The sequence below is a fragment of the Fukomys damarensis genome, unplaced genomic scaffold, assembly GCF_012274545.1.
Source record: "Fukomys damarensis isolate Sample0158 unplaced genomic scaffold, DMR_v1.0_HiC HiC_scaffold_15, whole genome shotgun sequence".
Lineage (NCBI taxonomy): Eukaryota > Metazoa > Chordata > Mammalia > Rodentia > Bathyergidae > Fukomys > Fukomys damarensis.
Window position 1 is genome coordinate 20,525,035 of NW_022900927.1, and position 23,007 is coordinate 20,548,041.

The following is a 23,007-nucleotide window of genomic DNA, read 5'->3' on the forward strand; positions in this document are numbered from 1 at the left end:
TTTTTTTTTTTTTTTTTTTTGGTGAGTTGTATTTAAATGAGGGCTTCTTAAGGAAGTTCTTCAGTTACTCTCAGGCCTCAGGTGTGGAACACAGTCTGATTTTAGCCTTTTCAGTTTAATCTTTTCATCAGTGCTGCATCCACCCTCATTTCTATGAATCATTTGTTTCCATGACAGTTGAAGAAATAGGGACTATGTCACTTCTGGGCAAAAAATTCTCTGGTGTTCTGACTCTTGGAGTTTTAAGAAAGGACCTGCGAGGTGTGAAGCATGCCTGTAACTTCAGCATTTGGGAGGCTGGGAAAGAGAATCACATGAGTTTGAGGCCAAGAATTACATAGAGAGACCCTGTCTCAACAAATACATGCATAAATATATTAAAATGAAGGACTTGGAGCTGGTCATGGTGGCACACAAGCATAACCTATATCAGCACCATGGGAGGCTGAGGCAGGAAGATCAAAAGTTCAAGCCCAGCCTAGGTGACTTAGTGGCTCACTGAGACCCTATTTCAAAATAAAAAAGGGCAGCTGGGTGTGGTGCGCACACCTGTAGTCCCAGCCCTCAAGAGGCTGAGGCAGGAGGATCGCTGTGAGTTTGAGACCAGCCTGGGCTACATAGTGAGACCCTGTCTCAAACCGCCACCCACAAAAATAAAAAAGGGTGGAGGCCCAGGCATGATGGCACACACACCTATAATTACATCTGTAATTCAGCCCCTGGGAGGCTAAGGCAGGAGGACAGCCATGAGTTTGAGGCCAACCTGGGTTGTGTAGTGAGTTCAAGTCCAGTGTGGGCTACATAGTGAGACCGTGTCTCAAAAATAAAACAAAAAAGGGCTTGGATGAGGCTTAGTGCAAAAGCCCCGGGTTCAATTCCTAGTAACAGGGAAAAAATACCCGAACAGAGACTTCTCATTCTGGAGGAGCTTGAGGTTTGCTCAGCTTTATCCTGTCCATGTCAGTCATCAGATTCAGGGAGGAAATGGGAGGGGTGTGGTGCTGACCTTTACTCCCCCTGCTGGCTGTGTTCATTTTCTCAGCCTTCTGTATTTGTAAAGGCCGCACTCATCTTTATTGGTCATTAATTAGTGTGAGGCAAAGAGGGGGTAATTTATAAAAGTATTACTCATTTCCCCATTTTTCCTTCCCCTCCACATTATCTTCAGAGAAAAACCTGATTTTATTCAACTCAAGTCTATGAACCCCTTGAATTTGGAATAATTTGTGAATGTGTATTTTGCTGGACACAGCTCCAGAGATTTCATCAGCTTATCAGAGTTCTGCTGTAACTCAAAAAAGGTATTAACCTTCCCTGATCTATGTCAGACTTCTCATTTCTCTGAAGAGGAAGCTGAGTCTCAGAGAAAGGCAGAGTTGGAGTTAATGGTTTATCGAGAATGTAATAACAGATTGAGGGGATTCAGAGACATCTTCTGATGGCAGAACACCTGGTGACTGCACTTTCAACATTTTGTATCTGAAGGACCTCAAGCTGGGCGTGGTAGCCCACACCCATCATCTATAATCCCAGCACTCTGGGAGGCTGAGGCAGAAGGATCGCAAGCTCAAGCCCAGCCTGGGTGACTTAGTGGCTCAGTGAGACCCTGTCTCAGAATAAAAAAGGGGCAGGGGCCAGGCGTGGTGGCACACATGTGATTCTAGCACCTGGGAGGCTGTATTTTGCTGGACCCAGTGCCTGTGTTGGGTAGGAAAGTTCTTTTCTAGGCGTCTCCACCTGCTATTAGTTCTTCCTAAGACAGGTGTTTAGTTTCCTCTCTGTAACCAAGATTTGATCTCATGTCAGCTGGGTGATTTGTCACACCCATGATCCTGTTCTTTCCTGAGCTCTGCTTTTTTTTTCCAGTGCTGACAGTCAAACTGTCAGGCCTTGTGCATGCTTGGATACACTCTTATGCTGAGCCTCCCCTCCAGTCCGTGAACTGTGCTTCTTTCATGTGCTCGTCCTTGATAAAGCCACTTAGCTGATTTTTTTCATCTGAAGCCTATAGCTTGCGGCTAGCAAATTGGAACCCTCAACCCAAGAGAAGCTTTTAATTAAAAAAAAAAAAAGTTGGCAGAATCAGGAAACAAGATACCCACTTAGCCGTGCAGAGCTGGAGTGGTATCTAGGAATTTCTCCTTTTAGTGTTGTGGGGCTGGGGCGACTGAGAGTCCTAGGGCCTCACACATGCTAGGCAAGTGCTCTGCCACTCACTACAGTTCCCATCCTTTTTTGGGGGTACCAGGGATTGACTCTGGACCTTGCACTTGCTAGGCAGGTGGTGGAACCACTGAGGTAAATCCTGCCCCCGCCTTTGGAAAATTATGGTTAAGTTTTTGTTCAAGGGCAGTTGTTGTTGTTGTTTGGTACAAGGGATCAAACTTGGGACCTTGTGCTTGTGAGACAGGGGCCAGAACCACTGAGCTAAATCCCTGGCTCCCAATCCATTTTTGTCTGTTTAATTTTAAGACAAGATCTCTTGCTAAATTGACCAGGCTGACCTTAAACTTGTGACCCTCCTGCTTTAGAATAATTGGGATTACATGTGTTCAACACACTTGGCACCTCCTAGTTTTTTCTGTCTTGGTTTTACTTTATAAAATAGGATTGAGAGAAATAGTATCTTGTTATAGTTTCTAATTGTTGAGACCTGTTGCTAAGCCAACAGGTCTGCTTTTTTTTTTTTTTTTTTTTTTTGGTGACAAAATCTCTTGATGTGGTGCAGGCTGGCCTTGAACTTTAGACAATACTGCCTCAGCCTCCTGAATGCTGGAACTACGGGTGTGCACTACCATTCCCAGTTCAGTATGTTCCTTTTGTCATAGCCCTAAGGATTTCCTAAGTAGGAGATGAAGAACTTTCCAGGAATCTTCGTCTGAGTATTATTATTTTTTGGTACCAGGAATTGAACTCAGGATTTTATGCTTACCAGGAAGGTGAGGCAACACTGAGCTAAATCCCCAGCCCTCGATTGGATTTTTATTTGTGCTCTTTCAGCTCTGTAGATAAAAGCTAACTCTATAAAGGCTTCTTGTTTTTTTCCCCTAAAAGAATCAAATAGTTAGTTATAGCCCGCATATATGTTGTCTCCCTGCTCTAAACACCATTCAGTATTTTGTAGAGTATTGCCGTCTTACCCCAGGTTTTTTTCATAAATGTATGGTAGTTTTTTTTGTTTGTTTGTTTTGTTTTTTTGGGGTACTGAGGCTTGAATTCAGGACCTTGGATTTGAGAGGCAGGCATGGTGTCACCGAGCTACATCCTCGGCTCCCATAAATGTACTGTAAACAGGCTTCATTCAGTGTTTTTTTTTTAGAGCCTATCTTTGTAAGTTTCACTTAAAAGATACACAGATAGGGTCCGGGGATTTAGCTCAGTGGTTCAGTGGCCTGCCTTGCAAGTGCAAGGACCTGAGTTCAATCTCCGGTACCAAAAAAAAGATATACAAATAGAAAGCTTTTATGCAGAGCTGCCTTTTTATTTTTGCTAATGACTATAATCTGAGGCAGCTGCAGGTCATCCAGAAGGCCCACAGGAGGCAGCACTAGAAATGACTCTTCCACTGTAGTTGTCTTCTGCAGGGGAAGAGTCCAGGAATATGATGTTTTCACCAGGCTTTACAGACCCCTGACTGAGATCAGACCTTCTTTTGTAGCAGTCTAGATGCTTGTTCGGTGGTGCCTCAGCCATCCTGAGGAGTGCATTCTAGTTTTCTTGATAATAAAACTTACATGAAACTATCCAAACTGTACCTCCTCCCACAAGCCAGCCTGCCCATACATCATGTGCAGGTGCCGTTAGCATTTGAGGTGAAGTTCTGTTATACACTCAGGCTGTGGCTCTCTGAAAGTCAGTGCATCACAGAACTTTGTCTCGAAAGCTTTCTCGCAGCTACCCATTTGGGAAGTGGGAGGGAAGAATAGACCTTTTAAATCTTTTCAATATGGCCCTAAGCTGGTAGGGTCTTTCTCAACAATCAACCTGAAATGTGTTACGAGGTCAAGCTAGTCCATTGTCCAGGAAGCCTATTTCTCAGCTTGGAGTTATTTATAAACTTGCCCTTTGCAAAAACTTAAAATGAAATTACATTACCAGTAATGGCTTCTGGGGCTTTAAACTGGCTGGTTTTATGGCATGAGGGGCACTGCAGGCTCTCCCCACTCCCAAGAGGTAAAGGCCCCAGTCTGAAGTGGACCCAGCTGTAGTCAGGCGGTGGCAGAGAAGAAGCTGCTGGCTGCAGGGGTAGCAGAGTGGGGTGTTCAGCTCATGCCTCGTTGTGGTTTCCCTTGGGAAGTGTGAAGAGGCCAGCCTTCACTGTAATACCATCTTTGCTTTTCCTCAGCTCTGAGACATCAACTCTGGTCTTTCTCTTTGCCTTCCTCAGCCTGTCTTTTCCTGCCCAGGAAGACCCAGTGTTCTGGGTTTTTGTTGTTTTTCAGTATTGGAGATTGAACCCAGTGACTTTGCACCCAGCCTAGCCCTTTAAAAAAAAAATTTTTTTTTTGAGGCAGGGTCTCCCTGCCTTGTTGTCCAAGTTGTTCCTCCTTCTTCAGCCTCCCAAAGTGCTGGGATTGCATGCTTGGACCACCACACCTGGCATTTGGTTATTTTTTTTTTCATATTCTAGGAAGCCAATGAAAAGAGCCATGGGCAGAATCCAGAGATGTTTCTCTTTTGTCCACTCAGTTATTAGACACACATGTCATGTTGGTCACAAGAACATTGGCTCTCCCAGTTGGCTGGTAGCCATTACACTTTTTCTTTTATTTAGGATCCTGTTCTGTCTAGGGATACCAGGCTGGCTGGAAAAACTGGTCACTGATGCCAGATCTAGATTAAACCAATGGGCTAGTCCCCAAAGTCGCCATGAATGTGGGTAGAGGGACAAAACCAAGGATTTCTAGGGAGAAGGCGGTAGGAAAAATTCTTCTAAATTTCCATTCATTTGAATCTTTTCCTCCTTGGTGTCTCCCTTTTGGTAAATTGAGAACCAAAGTGCTATAAAACCAAGCCTGCTTTGTGGGAAGATCTGTATTTTAAAAATTATCTTTATTAGTACATGTTTTGCAGCACATTTATAATGATCACATCATGGGGAGTTGGTACGTGTACAGAACACATCTTAATTCTTTTTATATAGGACAATCTTTCTGTGAGGAACTAGGCGTTAGGAAATCTGTTTCTGTTTGTGATCTTTTGAACTAGACTCTGGAGGACTTTACTGTGTTCAACAGCAGAGTTCCTTATTTGGAGAGGGGACTTCATTCTGCCTTCTTTATTCAGAGTGCATGGTATATAGGGTGCCCACTCTGAGGCAGAGGAGAGTACGGTTGGTGAAATATCATCCAAAATGGTCACATCAGGAAGTCCACTTAGGTGTGGAAATCCAATGATTAAAGGTCCCCTAAATACTTACTGCATCAAGAGATTTTACCTTATTCTCATTCCTTCTTATTCTCTCGATTATTGAACATATATTGAGAGTTCAGTGTATGTCAGACATCGTTCTGGACTCTTGGGGGTATATCAGTAAAACACAAAAATTGCTGCCCCCAAGAATCCAAGTGGGAAAAGCTTGTGTTCTTCATTGCCCTGTCAAAAGACTGAGTTCTTTTACTCCCATTCTTAATCCCCACTCCCCCTCCTGAGCTGGGGTCCATTCTTTCCATAAACCTTCTGGAGCCTCACAGGCCAGTTTACCTTTTAGGTCCTGGCGATGATTCTTTCCTCTTCACCCTGAGATCTTTGTTGAACATATGCTTGCGGAATGCCTTTGGCTCCTTTGGGGACGGTGGGTTTCCTGAGTAAGGTCAGGAGAGAGGTAGCTCAGCAACAGCCTTGTCTTACAGCACAGGCGCCGCCATGGTGAGTAGTGGTGATTACAAAGTCAAGGAATGTGAAGTGGTAAACACCTTCTACCCATTAGCAACTACCCGCATCTTTTTCTTTTTTTTTTCCCTGAGACAGTGTCTCACTATATAGTTCAGGCTGGCCTCGAACTCATAGCAATCCTCTAGCCTCAGCCTCCCGAGTGCTGGGATTACGGGTGTGTGCCACCACACCTGGCCCCCCAGTCTTATTTTCCCTTTATCTGGTTCCCTAGAAGCAAACCAGGATAGAGGAGGGGGAGCAACAGGGCACCGCTGTTTTTGCGAAGTCATATATTTACTGTTGAGAAGGGAAATAATTAGACTGATTCCTTTGCAGGAGCCAGCATCCTCAGTTTGATTCTTTTTTTTTTTTGGACTAGGGATTGAGCCCAGGGCTTTGCACGTGCTAAGTATGCACCGTACCCCTGAGCTACATCCCCACCCCTGATTACTATCTCCAGGACTTCGAGGTGTTTCTCAAGTCTTCTCATCATCTGGTCCTAACAGGTCCTAGTAGTGGTTAGGGCGTAGTGGAGGAATTGTGTTTCGTAGGAGTTTGGGGATGATGTCTTTCTCTCTGGGTTGCATTGAGAAGTGATGTGTGTGTCCATATGCTTGCAAACACTCATTTCCTTCTGCTCAGTGTGTGGGTGGTGTAGAGAAGGTTTGTTTTATGCCTCTGCATTGCTACTGCATCGGGACTGCAGAAACTTCCAAGTACGCTGAAGCATTCACTCCTGTTTTCAGATGGCCTCGTGCAGTGCCTGTTAATTAATCTGGTCATACCCCATACTCACTTGTGCATGGGAAACCAGAGGCAGAGGATAATTTGGGAAATAACTAAACCAAATATTTGGATTTAACAGCAGGATCTACCTTGATTAAACCCTCTGTGAGTCAGAGACGGTGTTTCTGGGCACTTTGGAGTCCTTTGTTGAAATGCTCCCTCCCTCAGTGCAGTTCACTTACTAGTTGATCATTTTCAGTGAGTAATGTGCAAACATAACTGTGTTGGGGTAGGGGCCATACAGAATCACCGCTAACCCCTTGTAGCCCCAGGGGGTCTAGGGGAAGAAAGTATCTGGCTTGCCTGTGGCTGGGGTCACCTTCAGAACTGAAGATCCATTCCTGTCTCCTTAGGAACCCTCCCTGTACACTGTCAAAGCCATCCTGATTCTGGACAATGATGGAGATCGACTTTTTGCCAAGGTGAGAGTCCCTTTCAGATTCGTTTAGGAGAGGGACAAAAACATTCTGAGGCTTGAAGTTTATTTTATTTTATTTATTTATTTATTTATTTTTGGTTTTTTGAGACAGGGTCTCACTACGTAGTTGAGACTGACCTGGAACTCACTCTGTAGCCCAGGCTGGTCTTGAGCTCACAGAGATCCTCCTGCCTAAGCCTCCCAAGTGCTGGGATTACAGGCGTGTGTCACCATGCCTGGCCCTGTTTTATTATTTTTTATACGTTTAGAAAGCTATCTTTTTATTTTTTCCAGTGCTAGGGATTGAACCCAGGACTGTGGGCATGGTAGACAAATGCTCTACCATTGAGCTCCACCTCCACCTCCAAGGTTTGTGTTTTAGAACTGGCACTATTAACTCGTATTCTTTCATAGTATAATTTAGAAAATTATTCCTTTTTTTTTAGTGACCTACCACTAACTATATCCCCAGCCCAGGGATTCTTCCATATTACCAAGCTACTCCAAATACAACTTGTTTGTTTTTTTCCGTACTAGAGATTGAACCCCAGTTCTTCACTGACATACATCTCCAGCCCTTACTTATTTATTTTGGTAGCAAAGTTTTACATTTATTAAAGGTGGCGGGGGGACAGGCTCTGCAGAGCAAGTTTGGGCCAAGTAAAAAGTAGGGGAAAAAAGTATACTGTACGGCCTGAGCATGGGCTGCTGTAAAGAGACATAGCCTCTCCCTCTCTCTTCCTCTCCCTCTCCCTCTCTCTCTTTCTTATTTTGATTTTTTTGAGACCAAGGTTTCACTATTTAGTCCAGGCTAGCCTTAAACTCACTATGTAACCCAGGCTGGCCTGGAACTTGTGGTGATCCTCCTGCCTCAGCCTCCTTGAGTGCTGGGACTACCAATATGCGCCACCACAATGGGCTTTATATTTCCTTTTATCCCTTAATTCCACTGTTTTCCTCCTTAGTCTTTGGCCTCCTTTGTTGCCTGCATCAGAAAAGGGAACAACTTTGGAACCTCAGTTCCTGATCAAAGCATTATGTAGACATTAGGAGTGCCCTGCTGGTGTCCCTCACTCCTGTCCCTTTCCCTCTTTTGTTACCCTTCCTGGTTTCTCTCAGGAAATTTCTTGCAATTCCAGGATTCTAGCCCTACATTTCTAATCGCTGCTGGGTGCAGCGTTTGTAACTTTGGATCTCCTGAAAGAGAGGAGAAAGGACACCCCTGTTCTCCTTCCATCTTCTCCCCCTGCTGTAGAAATTTCTTCTGTCCCTGGTGTCTTAACTCCGGGCGAGCACAGCATAAATCAATCAGCAGGTAGAGATTAGTTTGGAATTCACCAGCTGTTCCTTCCTGTAATTGGATGTAACTATGCAGGACACCTTTTGAAACAGTTATCCAGTTACTAAATGCCAGACCTGTCATAGGTCTTCAGCTGACTGCGACGGATTAGCCCCTAAAGAGCAGAACGATTTAGCAGCCTGCATCTCCGCCCCCTTGCTGGGGAGAGCTTGGAAGTGCGCTCAGAGATATGCTAGGCCGCTCCCTGCTTCTTTCAGTTTGTAGAAAAGAAAGCTGAGATAGGGAGGACCCCAAGGCAGGGCTTGTCTTGCTTTGTGGGAGTTTTTCCGTCTTTCCCTGTTTCTCAGCTTCATACGTGAGGCAGTGGCTGAGGTTTGTTCTGTGCTTCCCGTGACGGTATTTCTCGGGCACCGCCGCCTGCCGTGGGCAGCTCCTGTGCAGCCCTTCGGGGGTCCCTTGTCCTTAGGAAATCTCTCCTAGGATGCAGGCAGGAGCCGAGCTTATCTCCTCAGGGGGCCTCGATAGACTCAGAAATGTGAGGTGGGGTTGCTTACCACAGGTCCTTTGTGTATTTTTAAAAATTTGATTACTCATTGCCCTCCCTGCCTCTGCAGTCCTTCCTCCTCCATGTCAGTGTTTCTCCCTTGCTTCATGCCTCGAAGGAGAGAAATCAGGATCCCAGGGCAAAACATAGTCACTAATCATTCTGGGCTCCCAGCTCTAATGACCCAACCCTGTCTCCTTTCCCTCTGACCAGTACTATGACGACACCTACCCCAGTGTCAAGGAGCAGAAGGCCTTTGAGAAGAACATTTTCAACAAGACGCATCGGACTGACAGTAGGTCATTTTCCTTTCACTACTCCCTGTGCTGGGGGGAGCCACAGTAGGTAGGGGGTGGCAGCTGGACTAGAGAAAAAGGATAACATGACTCTGCCTCCTTTTTCTTTTTTTCCTCCTCCCCTCATATAATAAACTCTTCGGAAATGTAATGGGGAGGTGAGTGTACCTCACGTGGGAATACCGTGCTAGAAGGTTGGCTGTTAGCTACCTGTCTAGTCCCCGGATTTATGAGCCTCACTTGACAAATTTAACTGCAGCTCTGCTTATTGTACCGCATCCATTAGGGCAGGTAAATGGAAGTCTGTAAAGGTGACCGCTCTGCATTTTCACCTCCGAAGGATCGACTAGTATCCTGTCTCATATACAAGGAGGGAAATGCGTGTACTGTGTAGGGATGGGTGAGGGAGGGTGAGAGAAAACACATCTCTCCTCCCCCAAGTTTATACTTCCCTTGTCCTACCATCCAAAAATAGATCAACTTTGGTCTTTGGAGGTCATTACAGCCTACCTTACCTCATCCCCAAGCAGCTGGAGGCCAGGAGTTCATGGTAACTGCTGTGTTTCTTCACTTCCTCATCAGGGTTTTCATTGTTTCCTCCCCGCACAGGTGAAATTGCTCTCTTGGAAGGCCTTACAGTGGTGTATAAAAGCAGTATTGATCTCTATTTCTATGTGATCGGCAGCTCCTATGAAAATGAGGTGAGAATCCCTACCCCTTTGCTGTCTGATCCTGCTTCCTAAGCCATAGGCAGGACACAGCCACCAGTTTGGGGCTTAAGAGAAGCACATCTCTCTGGCTTCTGACAGGGCTAACAAAGTGGTCAGCGATCCCACTAGGCTCACAAGCATAGCCCTGCAAATGCATTAGTCTAGAAAGAAAGTTTTCTGAGATCTCTCTTTTTTTTTTTTTAAATCTGTATGTAGATGAGTCAGTTGTGTGTGTGTGTGTGTGTGTGTGTGTGTGTGTGTGTGTGTGTGTGTTTTTTTTTAAAAAAATGTGTGTGTGTGTGTGTGTGTTGTTTTTTGAGACATGGTCTTGCTATTAGAGTGGCCTTGAACTTGCTATGTAGCCCAGGCTAGCTGTGAACTTGAGAGCCTGTGGCCTCAGCCTCCTGAGGGCTAAGATTACAAATATGTACCATGAACACGACGGCTGCCCTTCCCCACACTGGGGACTGAACGCTGAGCTTCATGCATGCTTGGCAAGTGTGCTAGAATTCTAAGTACACCACCATGCTCAGCTTGCATGTTGTTTTTTAAGATGGATTTCTGGGGTGTGGTCAAGGTTGTAGGGGGATACTGGCTTCTGTTATGCAAGGTTCATACTTGACTGGGTTTGGGCCAGTTAGCAGACACACTGGTTCATACTGAAGCCGTTCAGATGATGGACTTGTTAAATCATACAATATGAATGGGACTGTGAATGTAGTCCTGACTTGCTTCCTGTAAGTGAGGAAAACTACCTCAAGTAGTAACAACTTCTGTGAGAGCAGGTAGGTAAAAATAAGCCTCCAGATAATGTTCAGTGAAAGTAAAAGTTTGAGAGACCCACATTCTACTGAGCTGTTATTGCTGTGAGTGCTTTTTAAAGTACATTGTTACTTGAGTCTTGTATCACTTCTATAAATTGTAGGCATTCATACCATTGTTTACTGAGGAGGAAACCAAACCATGAGGAACCATATAAAATTACTTGTATTTGACCATTGTTAAATTACACAAGTGTCAGTTTCATGTGGTCCAATCTAGTACTTTAACTCACAGGGTAACACATGTATAAATGGGTGAGCTGGGATACAAGCCCATCTGTCTGACTCAAAGGCCCACGCTCAGGCAGTGACAGTGTAGTGTAGCAGTAAAGCTCATATTGAGCATTCTCCAAGCCCTAGCTTCAATTCCCAGCAGACCCCTGTGCCCCACCCCAAAGAAGGAAAAGGCTATTTCTTTCTGGTGTCTTCTTCTGCCCTTACATACTTAATTATTGCTCTTTCTACTTATGGCATCATATGACATATATGGAGTTGGTAAAGACCCACAGAAGACTATGACAGACAAGTTCTATTAGAACTTCTGGCCAAAAGAGACCTCAAATTGTGGGATCACATAGCAGAATTCACTTCTGTGAGAAACTACAGGTCTTCTTCCTGTTTTGCTCTCATTTCCACCTTATGTTTTTGGTCCTGTAATGTGTTTTTCTGCTTAATGAAATGGACAGTTTTGCTTTTGGGTAGCAGTTTTCAGAGTCTTGAATCTTCTATTTCCTCTGTTCCCCAACAGCTTATGCTTATGGCTGTTCTGAACTGCCTGTTTGACTCCTTGAGCCAGATGCTAAGGTAAGCAGCCAATCTCTTCATTTGTTTGTTTGTTTGGATGTTTGTTTTGTTTTGAGACACAATCTCATTATGTATCCCAGGGTGGCCCCAAATTCATGATCCTCCTGCCTCAACCTCAAGTGTTAAGATTACAGGTGTGCACCACCATGCCCAACTGAGCAGCCATTCTTGATCTTGGTATTTACAGTAAAAGTATTTTTCAGGTCCAGGGATTTGTGGGGATTGGCAGAGGCTCAAGTTGGTTGATTAGTTTAAGTAGATGGGTGTACTATTTCAGAGTAATCTACACTGAGGAGGGCACCGGATGTAGTGCATGTCTGTCCTGAGGAATAATTCTGCTACTTAGGAAGGGGACCTTCCTGTTGATCCCCTGCGGCTCCCTCAGAGATCTGAGTGCCTTCCAGCTGGTTCCTTGGGCTCCATTCTTTGCAGTGGGGAAAGTGCAGTAAGGCAGTGTCCCAGATGAAACATCTCTACCTTGGGAATGGAGGCAAGACTCCAGTTTTCCACTTCTGACCCTTAGTTTTTCCCTCTATACAGCAGGAAGAATGTACCGTTTAGCCTCTTCTCCCTCTGTACCTCCCACTAGCACTGTTTTTCCAGGTAGAAAGGCAGAAGAGATATAAGATACTTTTCTTGAAAACATCCAGGGCTCTGAGCATCATTCCCCAGGCAGCTCCCATGTGAGCTCAGTACAGACAGCCATCCTGAGCAGAACAGCAGGCGCGCTCAGCCCCACAGAATCAGCAGGGCTAATGGCTCAGGTTTCCTCAGGAAGGGGATGATTTATTTCTCAGCCAGGTGAATGAATAGACTTCATTTCGGGTAATCTAGTGAAAGAGTCAAACTGACGGATGTGACAGGCCACAAGCACCAACCACCGGATCTGTGGTTGGTGGCTGCAGACCCTGACTGTTCTTATTCCCCTAGCTGGGCTTCTTTTCAGGGCCTGAGTGGGGAGGCTGCTTTTCAAGGCCTGGTGAGGGAGGGGAAGGAGGGAAAGCAGAGAGAGGCTTAGCTTTGTTAGGGCTTGAATGCAGACAGGGTTTGTGTTCAACCTCTCCTCACCTCCCACACCACCAGATTGAGTTTTAGCTCTGTTTATGTCCTTTTTTCCACCCACTCATGTCTGTTTGTAAGCAGTGTCATGAGCAATATTGTGGCAGGTAGGAAAGAAATGATAGGAAATAATGGCTCTAGATAATCAGCTTGTGAATAATCAGATATTATTGACTATGCTTGTAAAACTCCCCTTCCAGGGCTGGGGATTTGGCTCAGTGGTTCTGCTGCCTGCCTTGCAAGTGCAAAATCCCCAGTACCCCTCCAAAGAAAAAAAACCAAAACTCTCCTTCCTGATATTTCTGAATCTTACTCAGCAAACAAGAATAGGGAGAGGTTTATAGTGGATTAACTACAAAGTTTTTCACATCTCTGTCTGGTTGGTAGAAACATTTATTGGTCTAGTTTAGGACCCTTGTCCAGATAATGTCCTAGGATTCATTTCACACACATGCTGATTTTTCTCTTCTTTTTGGGGGTCTTAGGAAAAATGTAGAAAAGCGAGCTCTGCTGGAGAACATGGAGGGGCTTTTCTTGGCTGTGGATGAAATCGTAGATGGAGGGTGAGTCTCTGACCTGCCTGAATCTGGGCTGGGGAGGTCGGGGTGACTGCTCTGTCATTTATCAAGTGGACTGAGTGGCTAGAAGTCCTATCCCCACAATGAGTTGGTACTTCAGGACAGAGTAAACAGTGATTTCTTTTTTGTAGGGTGATCCTAGAGAGTGATCCCCAGCAAGTGGTACACCGGGTGGCATTAAGGGTAAGTGGGAATGTGTTTTCCCTGAATCCTCCTCTTTACAAACACCCCCAGAGTCACACCTGCTGAATGTGTCTAAGGGGCAGGGCTGATAGAATACATCTAACCTTCTCTTTCTCTTCCCGTCTCAGTGTCCCAAAGAAGCCAAGCAGAAGGAACTTAGTTCTGTCCCTAAAGTGGTGCCTAACATCACACACAGTTTTTGCACAAAGTGTACACTTAATGTATTTATGTTGAATAGATGATGAAATAAAATAAAACTTTCATATTTAGGGCTCTAAAGCTGTAAAGAAATGAGTTGGGCCTATTCTCTCTTTGAGGGTGAATCCAATTATCTGAGATAGAGGAGTGTCTTTCACATCTTTTAACATCTTACGTAACAGGATAATCTCCACAAGGAAGTGCTATTGTCCAGAATTTTAATACTCCTGGGTGCTAGTGATCTCAGAAGGGGGCCTCAGTATTAACTATAGAAGGCTCAGATCTTGCTGGGGAGATCATGGGGTACAGGGAGAGCCCACCTGCAAATTGTGGGGCTCAAGCGATATCTAAGCGACACAAACCTCCCTGTTCACAGAACGTCCCAGCTCTGACCTCCACAGAGTGAAGGCTGACAGTGCCGGGTAATGGCAAATCTTCTCCCTTAACTGCCGTGGGCTCCATTTGCATAGTTTAATCTTCTCCTCTAACATATGTCTATGTGGCAAGAGAGAAGGTCCCCCCACTGACTCCCCCTTTTCCTTCTCAGGCTGCTGTTGCAGCAGTTTATTTCTTCAAATTAACATGCTGTCGTTACCCATCAGGCCTTGCGGGATCCATTAAACTACCCCTAGCTCCCCCTCATCCTTTCCCCAGTGATATTGATAATCAGGAAAGGTCTCCTCTGACTAGGGAATCAGGTCTCCCACCCCTGAGTTGAGGGAGTTGAGGATCAGATAACCTGCTGATTATTTGGAATGGAATAAATCTTTTAAGAAGTCCTTCTGCCTTAAAATGTAACATGAATGAAACGGCCCTTTTCTGTTCACAGTCCCTCTGGCCAACTAAAATTGTAAGTTCTACTGGTTCCTAGAAGGAACCGAAAAGTTTAGGGCATCTGCCCTTTGCTTCAGTTTAAAGGACCAGCTTTTCTTCACCACTACCAGACACCAATGTAAATGCTTGTCTCTGTGCCACAGGGTGAAGATGTCCCCCTCACCGAGCAGACCGTGTCTCAGGTATGACTTTCTCTCTTCTGCCTCTCCACATGGACAGGGTCAGTAAAGAGGCTGGAACAGCGGTCTGTCCCAACCTGCCAGGTCAGAATGAGATCAGAGACAGCTGTCCTCCTTGGTCCCTCGTATTCCAGAGAACTGGGACCCTGCCTCATAGCCCAGTATCCCTCACTCCCACTCCCAGCTCCTCAGTTGCCTGAGCAGTGGCTGTCAGCCTTACTATGTACCCTTCAAACCCTCCCTGCCCAATGCCTCATCCAGTGATTTATTCCTCAGCAGAGGCTTGCCTTAAGCAGATGGTCTGTGTGTGTGTGTGTGTGTGCGCGCACACACACACACACACACACACACACACACACACACTTATTCAAATGAGGGCTAAGCTGGAAATGAAGTGTGTGCGCGCACACACACACACACACACACACACACACACACACTTATTCAAATGAGGGCTAAGCTGGAAATGCATATTCCAGTATGTGCAGGTTTGCAGATCATCCTGCTGTCTTGACTGCAGAAAAACTGTCTACCTCATTCAGGGGGCAAGGGAGGGTTTTCTGTTTTTACCCACTTCAAATCCTCCCCAAAGAATCTATCTGGATGTATAACTAACTCCCTCTTTGTAACCTGTGTCTAGTAACCCCCATTTTTTTTCTTTCCTTGCAAATATATCTATTTTCATTCCCCCAGAGGATTTGAATTTGGGGTGAATTTCCCACTGACAACCCTCTAGGACCTTAGAGAGCTTCCTCCTATTCCTCTGCCCTTGGGACTTTTCTATTTCTTGTTCTTCTAAGGACAGGGAAGGCAAGTGAGGGGAGCGAGAACACTGCTCCCACCCTGTCCCTCATCAAGGCTCCTTAAGTGCTGCCCTTGTCTCCGCAGGTGCTGCAGTCAGCCAAAGAACAGATCAAGTGGTCACTCCTTCGGTGAAGTCTCTTCTGTGCCTGACACCTCACCCCCTCAAAAATCCGCACGTGTGCTGTGACTTCTCCTCTAGGCCCCCAGCTGATGCTCTCAGGGTCATCTCGGGGATCACATCCTGTCTGGGGTTGCCCTCCTTCCCCCCAACCCACTTCCCTTTCCTTCTCACTCTACTGGGAGGAAAGCTCTTAGCAGATTTAGATGCTGGGCAGGGAAACGCCCTCTTCCTTCCTACACTGGATTGTGCTCCATGTCACCTACCCCCATTTTCTCCTCAGTTTCTTTGCCCTTTGCTGTAGCTACACTCCAGATCAAAGCAGGAGAAAGAATGTGCTGAGTGTTTTTTCCACCCTTTGCCTTTACACAACCTTCATCCCAACAGCCCATATGTCCAGCAGAGAGGGGTAGGAGTGAGTAGGGGTGGGCACTTACTGGCCTCAGCATCTCTCCTTTTTTCTTGATGCCCTGTCCTCTGCCTTGGAAATGAAATCAAGAAATAGCCACTAGGAAGGGGAGGGAGTGGCAGAAACAGTGATTTAGTGTAGGAATAGGCCTTTTTTTTTTTTTTTTTGGTACCAGGGATTGAACTCTGGTCCTTGCTCTTTTGAGGCAGGTGGCAGAACCACTGAGCCAAATCCGAAGCCCTAGGATAGGGCTTTTAAAACTCATTCTGTACCCTGGTCCAGGCATACAGCTTCAGAACTGCTGTGGTCTGTGAGCAGTCATTCTGAGTGTCCCTATCTTGGTCTGCTGTCTTAGCTTTTCACCTCTACTACCTGTGGGATTGTTCCTGGCTTTGTCCTCACTGTGCCCTGGAGCAGAGCCAGTCACTGGAACTAAAAGTCCATTCTTATTTTGGGGAGAATTTCTGTTCAGAACTGGAGAAGAAGAGAGGCTTATGGTTTGGACCTTGAGGCTCTCAGTCCCTCACCTCCTTCAAGTGCATTTGTTCCTCTGCCTTGGGTCTCAGTTGGCTGCTTAACCCTGTCCTCTCTGCCTCAACCTTAGATAAAAAAGGAGTTGGTGAGGGCTGACAGGTGCCTTTCCTTTGGGACCCGGATTTCCCCAGGAGGACAGACAGTGAAACACCTACTTTTAGGTCTTATCTTTTCCTTTGACTCAAAACTTCCTCCCTAAAAATCTGTCTTAGAAAACCCTTCCCAGGACCTAGAATTCTGCCCTACCCACTAACTGCCAGTTCTCCAGCCCTGAAGTTCCGGCTGATGATGGGATATTTGAGGAGGCGCCTTCATGTAGGAGATGTACAGAATCAGGAGATGGCCACCTTCCTATACTGCTCTCTGCAAAGAGGAATAAAACATTTCTTTTTCCAAACTGCCTTTGTGTGATGTTTCTGTTCCTCTCTTTTTGGCAGCTACTCCTATTCCTTCAGCCCCCACCCCCCATCTTATAATATTTCTTGCTACCTCTGAGACTCTCCAGCAAAACCCCCCTCCCCATGCCTAATTTACGGGGCTGTTTGCCTCCTTGGCATCTCTCAGTCCTCTCGCCTGGATATTGGCGCCAGGGGTGGGGTGGGGATGGTATATTTCTCAGTGGGAGTCTCAGGGAACTGAGTTCTCCCCCCCACCCCCAAAGCCAGCTGCCTGCTCCCGCCTCAGCCATTAGTAACCCGGAGACGCGCACCTGCGTGGGGGCTCTCCTCCAGCCCCTCTCCCTTCCTGCACCTCCCACTCCTGCTCTGAAACGGCGCTGAGCGGGTTATTTATCGGAGCCAGCACTGCTCCAGAAGGTCAGGACGGTGGTGTAAATAACCTCTTCTCGCCATTTCCCCGTCCCTCCAGAGCCTGCTCCCCTCCCCCTCCTCCACCTTTATTCGCACAAATGAATGTGGCTGGGCTGGCGCAGAGCCTGGCCCTGCATCTTAATGGGGCGGTGAGCTCACAAGATGGATTTAGCTGGGGTTTTTATGGTTGCCGCGGCGACAGGAGAATGCTTTGGTTTTCTTTCCCCCTTCCTCGGCAGGATTTTAAGGAGGGGGTAGTGTGAAGAGCTTTCCTCCACGGCAATTTGAAGGGTCTCCTCAGTCACCTCTACTGCTCACGAGATGAGCCTGCCATTCTTGGATTAAGCAAGAGATGGAATTAATAGCTCAGATAGGGAAGGATGAAGGAAGGTAAAGGAATGGGGAGACTGCAGCCTGAGGATGTGCAGGCCAGAGCAGTCTAGGCTGGCTCACTCCTCTGTGGAAACTTGGTGTTAGGCTCAGCAGCTGTGGGATACCTGGGCCCAGAAGCCCTCTTAGTGGATAGGAGAGAAGTTTGGGTGGACCAGCCCTGCCTGCAGTCCTGTATTGAAAGCGTGAATAGAGGGGCAGGAGGAGGACCAGGATCACTTCTGTCTTTTGTCTGTTGTGTGTGTGGGGGTGCACAGTCTTAGCACCCTAACCTCCCATCTCATCGCCCCACATGGTTGGGGGGGGTCAGTGCCAGAGTTGGGGCTGGTGATCATCCGTGGTGTGGAGAGGGGAGTTCTGTCTGGCTCTCTAATTTGGAATTCTGAGGCCTTCAGTTTCTTCTGTCTTCTGTTTCCCACTAGGAATAGAACTTTGGTGCACTGGCCTCCCCAGTCATCTGGCCAGCAACTTTCTTTTGTACAAGCGCAAACCAATCCTCAGTGCCAACTGGAGCAGAGATGGGAAGCAGGGTCTGAGGCTCTCCCGCTGCTCTGTCTGGTTGTGGGCCTCTGACTTTGTGAGCTTTTCCCTCTTCCCCAGAGGACCCTAACAGGCCCCTCCTCCCCTCTCCCCCTTTGGCTGGGAAAGTGACTACAGCCTGAACAGTGCCAGACACCTGCCTGCCAGATGTGGCGATTCCCTATCCCGCCCCCACAGTGTCTGTCCTTTCCCCACCCCACTGAGCTCAGGCAGTGGGAGCCCCCCACAGGGTGATTTACAGCCTCTCCTGCTCAAGTGCCCCCTTAGGCTCCTCTCCGTCCTAGTGCCGCGTCCCTTTTTTCCCCCACTGTGTCCTGCAGCCCCTTCCTCCTCTATTCCCACTGCAGCGTGCTGGGCTGAGAATGGGTGGGGCCCGGTGATTGGCCTCTGTTGCACCCATGGAGCAGTACCTCAGCAAAAGGGCTACTAGAGCTGATGTCATTCTCGCTAGAGGAGGAAGACAGGTGGCTTCAGAAGAAGTTAAGGAGGGAAGCAGTGCTTCTAGATTGTCTGCAAAGGCGACAGAGGCCTCTGAGAACCTCTAGATAGGCAAGAGAGGCCAGGATCATGGCTGCCTGGCAGGCACTGCATTTTTGTTTCTCAGACTGGGTTTCCAGACCTTGCCTCTAGATCTGTTTCTCAAATAGCTCAGTGGATGTCCTTCAGCCCCTTCCCTTCAGGTCATCCTAAAACCCACTTAGTGGGAACATTAAATCCTTGTCCTTCTCTCTAGTGTTTTTTTCTCCTGTATCTTTCTGTCGATCTCTTCCTTTCCTTCTCCCTTAGTTATGCTATGCTTCGCTCTCTGGTCACCTGGCTTCCCCCTCCTCTGCTTCAGTACCATAGCAAAACAGTAGGATTCTCAGACCTCCCACCAAGGCGGGACTCACTCCAAGGAGCTGCTTTTCTCCTCCCACCTCTCACAACCTGACACCCAAAGGGCCCCACTGGGCCAGAACTGGGTGCATTTCCTGGTGGGACTGAGGTAGAGGCCATGGCTGAAGTGAAAAGGGCAGAGGCAGGACAGATGGAGTCCAAGAAGTGGGAGGAGGGGTACAAGAAGACGGAACTAGAAACACAACGGGGGAGAAAAAGCAACTGAGAGACGAGCAGAGGCTGAGAGTTAGCAGGAAGCTAAAGCAACAAACTGAGAAAGAGAAACTGACACAAAGAAAGTCTGGGAGCAGAGAAAAATAATGGAGAGGTGGTGACAGGAAAGTCACAGCAGAGAAGGGCCACAGCTGGGGAGGGGCCGGGCTAGGAGCAGGCTTGCTCTCCTGGGCTCCCTCATGCTAGCAGGGCGCGTGCGCGCGCGCGCATGTGTGTGTGTGTGTGTACATGGCACATGTATGTGGTAGGGTCCCAGGTGGTGGTGATAGGCATGATTCCAACAACACTATTCTCCCGTTTCTTCTAGAAGCCTCTTTCCCTGAGGCACCTCAAACCAACCTCCCCACGCCACCCCCCAGTCTCAGAATTCCTGATGTTGGAGGGAGCATTCTGAGGTCCTTCTACAGCTTCTCAGGAATCCTGTCTTTCCCACTTGGAATGCAGGCCTGCTGGAATGTCCGAGATCCATAGAATCAGGAGGCCCTATCCCTTCACTGCCCACCCCAAGCCTGCCCACCAGCTGCTCCTGTCTGTCTTCTATTCCCACTCCCCTTGTGACTTCCCCTCCTCCACAGTGACCCCCTCCCCAGCCTTTGACCCCCAGCCTGCCTGGGGCCTGGGTCACTGGGGAGACAAAGACAGGATTTATCACCAGCATAGAGAAGCAGCCAGGGACCAGGGCTGGGGGCAGTGGATGACCTCCCTGCAATGGGAGGGAACACTACTAGGCCAGTGGCTGCAGGCGGCTGGAAAGCTGGGGTCGTGTGGCTCCAACTCCCAAACCCCAACTTTTCCTATCTCAGCCTCGCTTTCTCCCCATTTCCGAGAATTCTGAAAACAGTGAATAGGATGACTTTGAGGTGACTTTTAGCCTATGAAAGAAAACTGGAAGCAAGGAAAAGATGAGGTCCATGTTGCTGAGTTCCAAGTCCTAAAGCAATTCTTTTATGGATACTGAGGAGGAATCAGGCACCAGTAAATTCGGCTCTAATACTACAACAGATGAGATACACATGGACTGCTCCCTAATATGGAGAGGGTCTTCTCAAGAACAGATGCAGATTACCAGTAGGGAGGGAAATAAGGGTCCTGAAAATAAGAAAAAATTGGCCAGCCGGCCATGGTGGCGTACACATTGTAATCCCAGCACTCGGGAGGCTGAGGCAGGAGGATCACTGTGAGTTTGAGACCAACCTGGCCTACACAGTGAGTTCCAGGTCAGTCTTGACTACAGTGAGACCCCGTTTCAAAAAAAAAAAAAAAAAAAAAAAAAAAAAAAAAAAAAAAAAAAAAAAAAAAAAAAAAAAGAAAAAGAAAAAGAAAAGAAAGAAAAGAAAAGGCTAAAGGTTGCTAGCTCCAGCCCCTCTGAAAAAAAACCTTCCTCCCAGAGATCACCAACTCCTTCCTAACAAATAAGGAGCAGCCGGACCCTGCCTTTACAGTAAATACGCTATTGGCCTGAAATTGTCTCTACTCAGCAGACAGGGTGTGTGCTGGAGGACAGGGAAGGTTATGATCTAGGAGTTTCCAAGAAACCCACCGTGTATCTCTTGTGGACGGCTCCAGCAGCTTCCCTCGCTGCCTTTGGTGCCCCCCACCCCTCCAGAATCTCAGTGTGTCAGAGGCGTCCATACTCTCAACTCTGAGGTTCACAGCCCTCCCACCTCCTGACACCCAACATCCTACTTCCTGCCTTCCTCCTACCAGCCTAGGTGAGAAGTGCGCAGAAGGAAGAGAAAGTGAGGCAGCAGGGCACGTCCAAACTAGTCTCACCAAAATCCTCCTAACCCCATTTCCATCCATGTCTGGTGAGGAAGGGCTGGGGTTATAGTTCAGTGGTGCCACACCTGCCTGGCAAGTGCAAGGTCTTGAGTTCAGTCCTAGTACCAGAAAAACAAAACAAACAAAAATGTGTGCTTGCTTTGGCAGCACAAATACTAAAACTGGTGAGGAAAACTTCCGGTGGTCTTTTCTCAAGCTCCTCTGCAAGCTGAAACCATTCACTCAATTTCTGATGAAAAGCCAAAAGTTGGAAATGTTAGTTGTAAGGGGTTATAGATTGGGTGGACAGATTGGGGAGGACAAAAGAATTGGGGAGATAGTTGCTGGGTAAGGAAGAAACAGGAAAAGGGAGAGGAGAGCCTCTTTTTTCATTACTCCCCCTCCCCCCAATTGAGGAGGCAGATTTACAGCCTTGGTTGGGGGGGGTGAGCATAAGGAAGACAGATCTGCAGTTCTGCCCTCTGAGTGTCTGGGTACTTAGCTTTAACTCCCCCATTAGCATCAATCCCCATCTTGCTGCCCATCCGTCTTCTGACATCAGCTCCTTCCCCTCTCTGTAGCCCGGGCTTTCTGACCCTAAGTGCCTCTTAAAGGGCCAGTGTAGACCCTTCTCCCTCTCCCTCCTCCCACTACAGGCAGTAGGCTGGTGTGTGTATGCAAGTGCACTGCAGCCATCTTCACTAAAGCCAGAGTACAGAGAGGGCATAGTAGGGCGGGGACTCTTCCCCAGCTCTCTGTTCTCTGAAAACTTCCCTTATATTGTGACCCCCATCTTTGTTCACTACCTACTCAGGCCCAGGGCAAGTGCTATGGCTAGGTGAGGGGTTACAGACACAGAGGTTTTGGAGCTGAGAACAAAGGCCTGTGGATCCACAAGCAGATTGTCCCTCCCTCACTTCCTGGAGGCCCAGAGCAAGGGGCATCAAGAAATATTGGCTGGCTAGATGTGGTGGCGCACAGCACACCTGTAATCCCAGCACTCGAGAGGCTGAGGCAGGAGGATCACTGTGAGTTCCAGACCAGCCTGGGCTACACAGTGTGTTCCGTGTCAGGCTCAACTACATAGTGAGACCCTGTCTCAAAACAAACAACAAACAAAAAAGAAGTATTGGCTGTTCTTAATTCTCAGCCAGCAGTGGGGATGGAGAGGTTGAGGTCCAAGGCTCCTAGGAGATGCCCTGAGCCCCACATTCTAGCCTCCTTTCCCAGGGATCTAAACTGTGGGCAGTAGATTTCATTCTTCTCCCATATGAGGGAGGAGAAAGGCCAGAGAAACCTGGTCCTGAATTTCCTGGCTCTTCTTCCCTGCTCCTCAGCAACTAAATTTAGGGGGCAGAGGGGAAGCAGGCTTCTCCCCACTCTCTTCAGAAACTGAACTGCACTCCAGGGGCTCTGAGAATGCCTGGGATGTTTGAGAAGTTCCTCCCCTAGCTGCCTTCAGGCCTTTCTGCTGCAAAGACCTGCAGGCCTCAGAGAGGCTCTCCAGGATCCTCAAGCCCCCTTCCCGATATTTGAAACCCATTCTCCACCCCTCAGTGCTCCTCCTCTGGCTCTGGATGAAAGAGAAAGGGGGTTTGGGAGCCTTGGGAAAGTGGCCATGTTAAAAATAGGAGCCCCCAGCTGCACCCCGCAATGACCCCCTTATTTATCACCTTCAAATCTCACTCTCAAAGAAGCATAAATATTCCTAATTCCTGAAGGCCAATCTTGCACTCATAAATTTCACCAGGGAGGTGAACGAGGGAGAAGTGAGGTACAGGACACGAGGAGGCTACCGCAGCCTGGAGGTAGCAGGATATCTCCTGGGGGAGGCGCCCAGGGGTCCTCGCGAGAGGATCGACAGGAGCCATTTCCCTCAGTATTTTCTCTGGGGATTGGTCTTTTCTCACGTCACCCCTCCCCCGAGACAAAATTAAACAAAAATCAA

At 47.5% G+C, this 23,007-nt stretch overlaps 1 protein-coding gene across 1 annotated transcript in view; it reads left to right on the plus strand.

Annotated features, from left to right (window-relative positions):
• The window catches only part of Copz1 (COPI coat complex subunit zeta 1), a 22,419-nt gene extending 6,617 nt beyond the window's left edge, over nucleotides 1-15,802 (plus strand). The window contains exons 2-9 of the mRNA XM_010609380.3: nucleotides 7,014-7,082; nucleotides 9,136-9,217; nucleotides 9,828-9,919; nucleotides 11,498-11,553; nucleotides 13,098-13,175; nucleotides 13,322-13,373; nucleotides 14,549-14,587; nucleotides 15,473-15,802. Coding sequence (XP_010607682.1) covers nucleotides 7,014-7,082; nucleotides 9,136-9,217; nucleotides 9,828-9,919; nucleotides 11,498-11,553; nucleotides 13,098-13,175; nucleotides 13,322-13,373; nucleotides 14,549-14,587; nucleotides 15,473-15,520 — 516 coding nt within the window. The 3' untranslated portion in view covers nucleotides 15,521-15,802. The remainder of the gene's footprint in view (nucleotides 1-7,013; nucleotides 7,083-9,135; nucleotides 9,218-9,827; nucleotides 9,920-11,497; nucleotides 11,554-13,097; nucleotides 13,176-13,321; nucleotides 13,374-14,548; nucleotides 14,588-15,472) is intronic.
• Nucleotides 15,803-23,007: the final 7,205 nt, after the last annotated feature.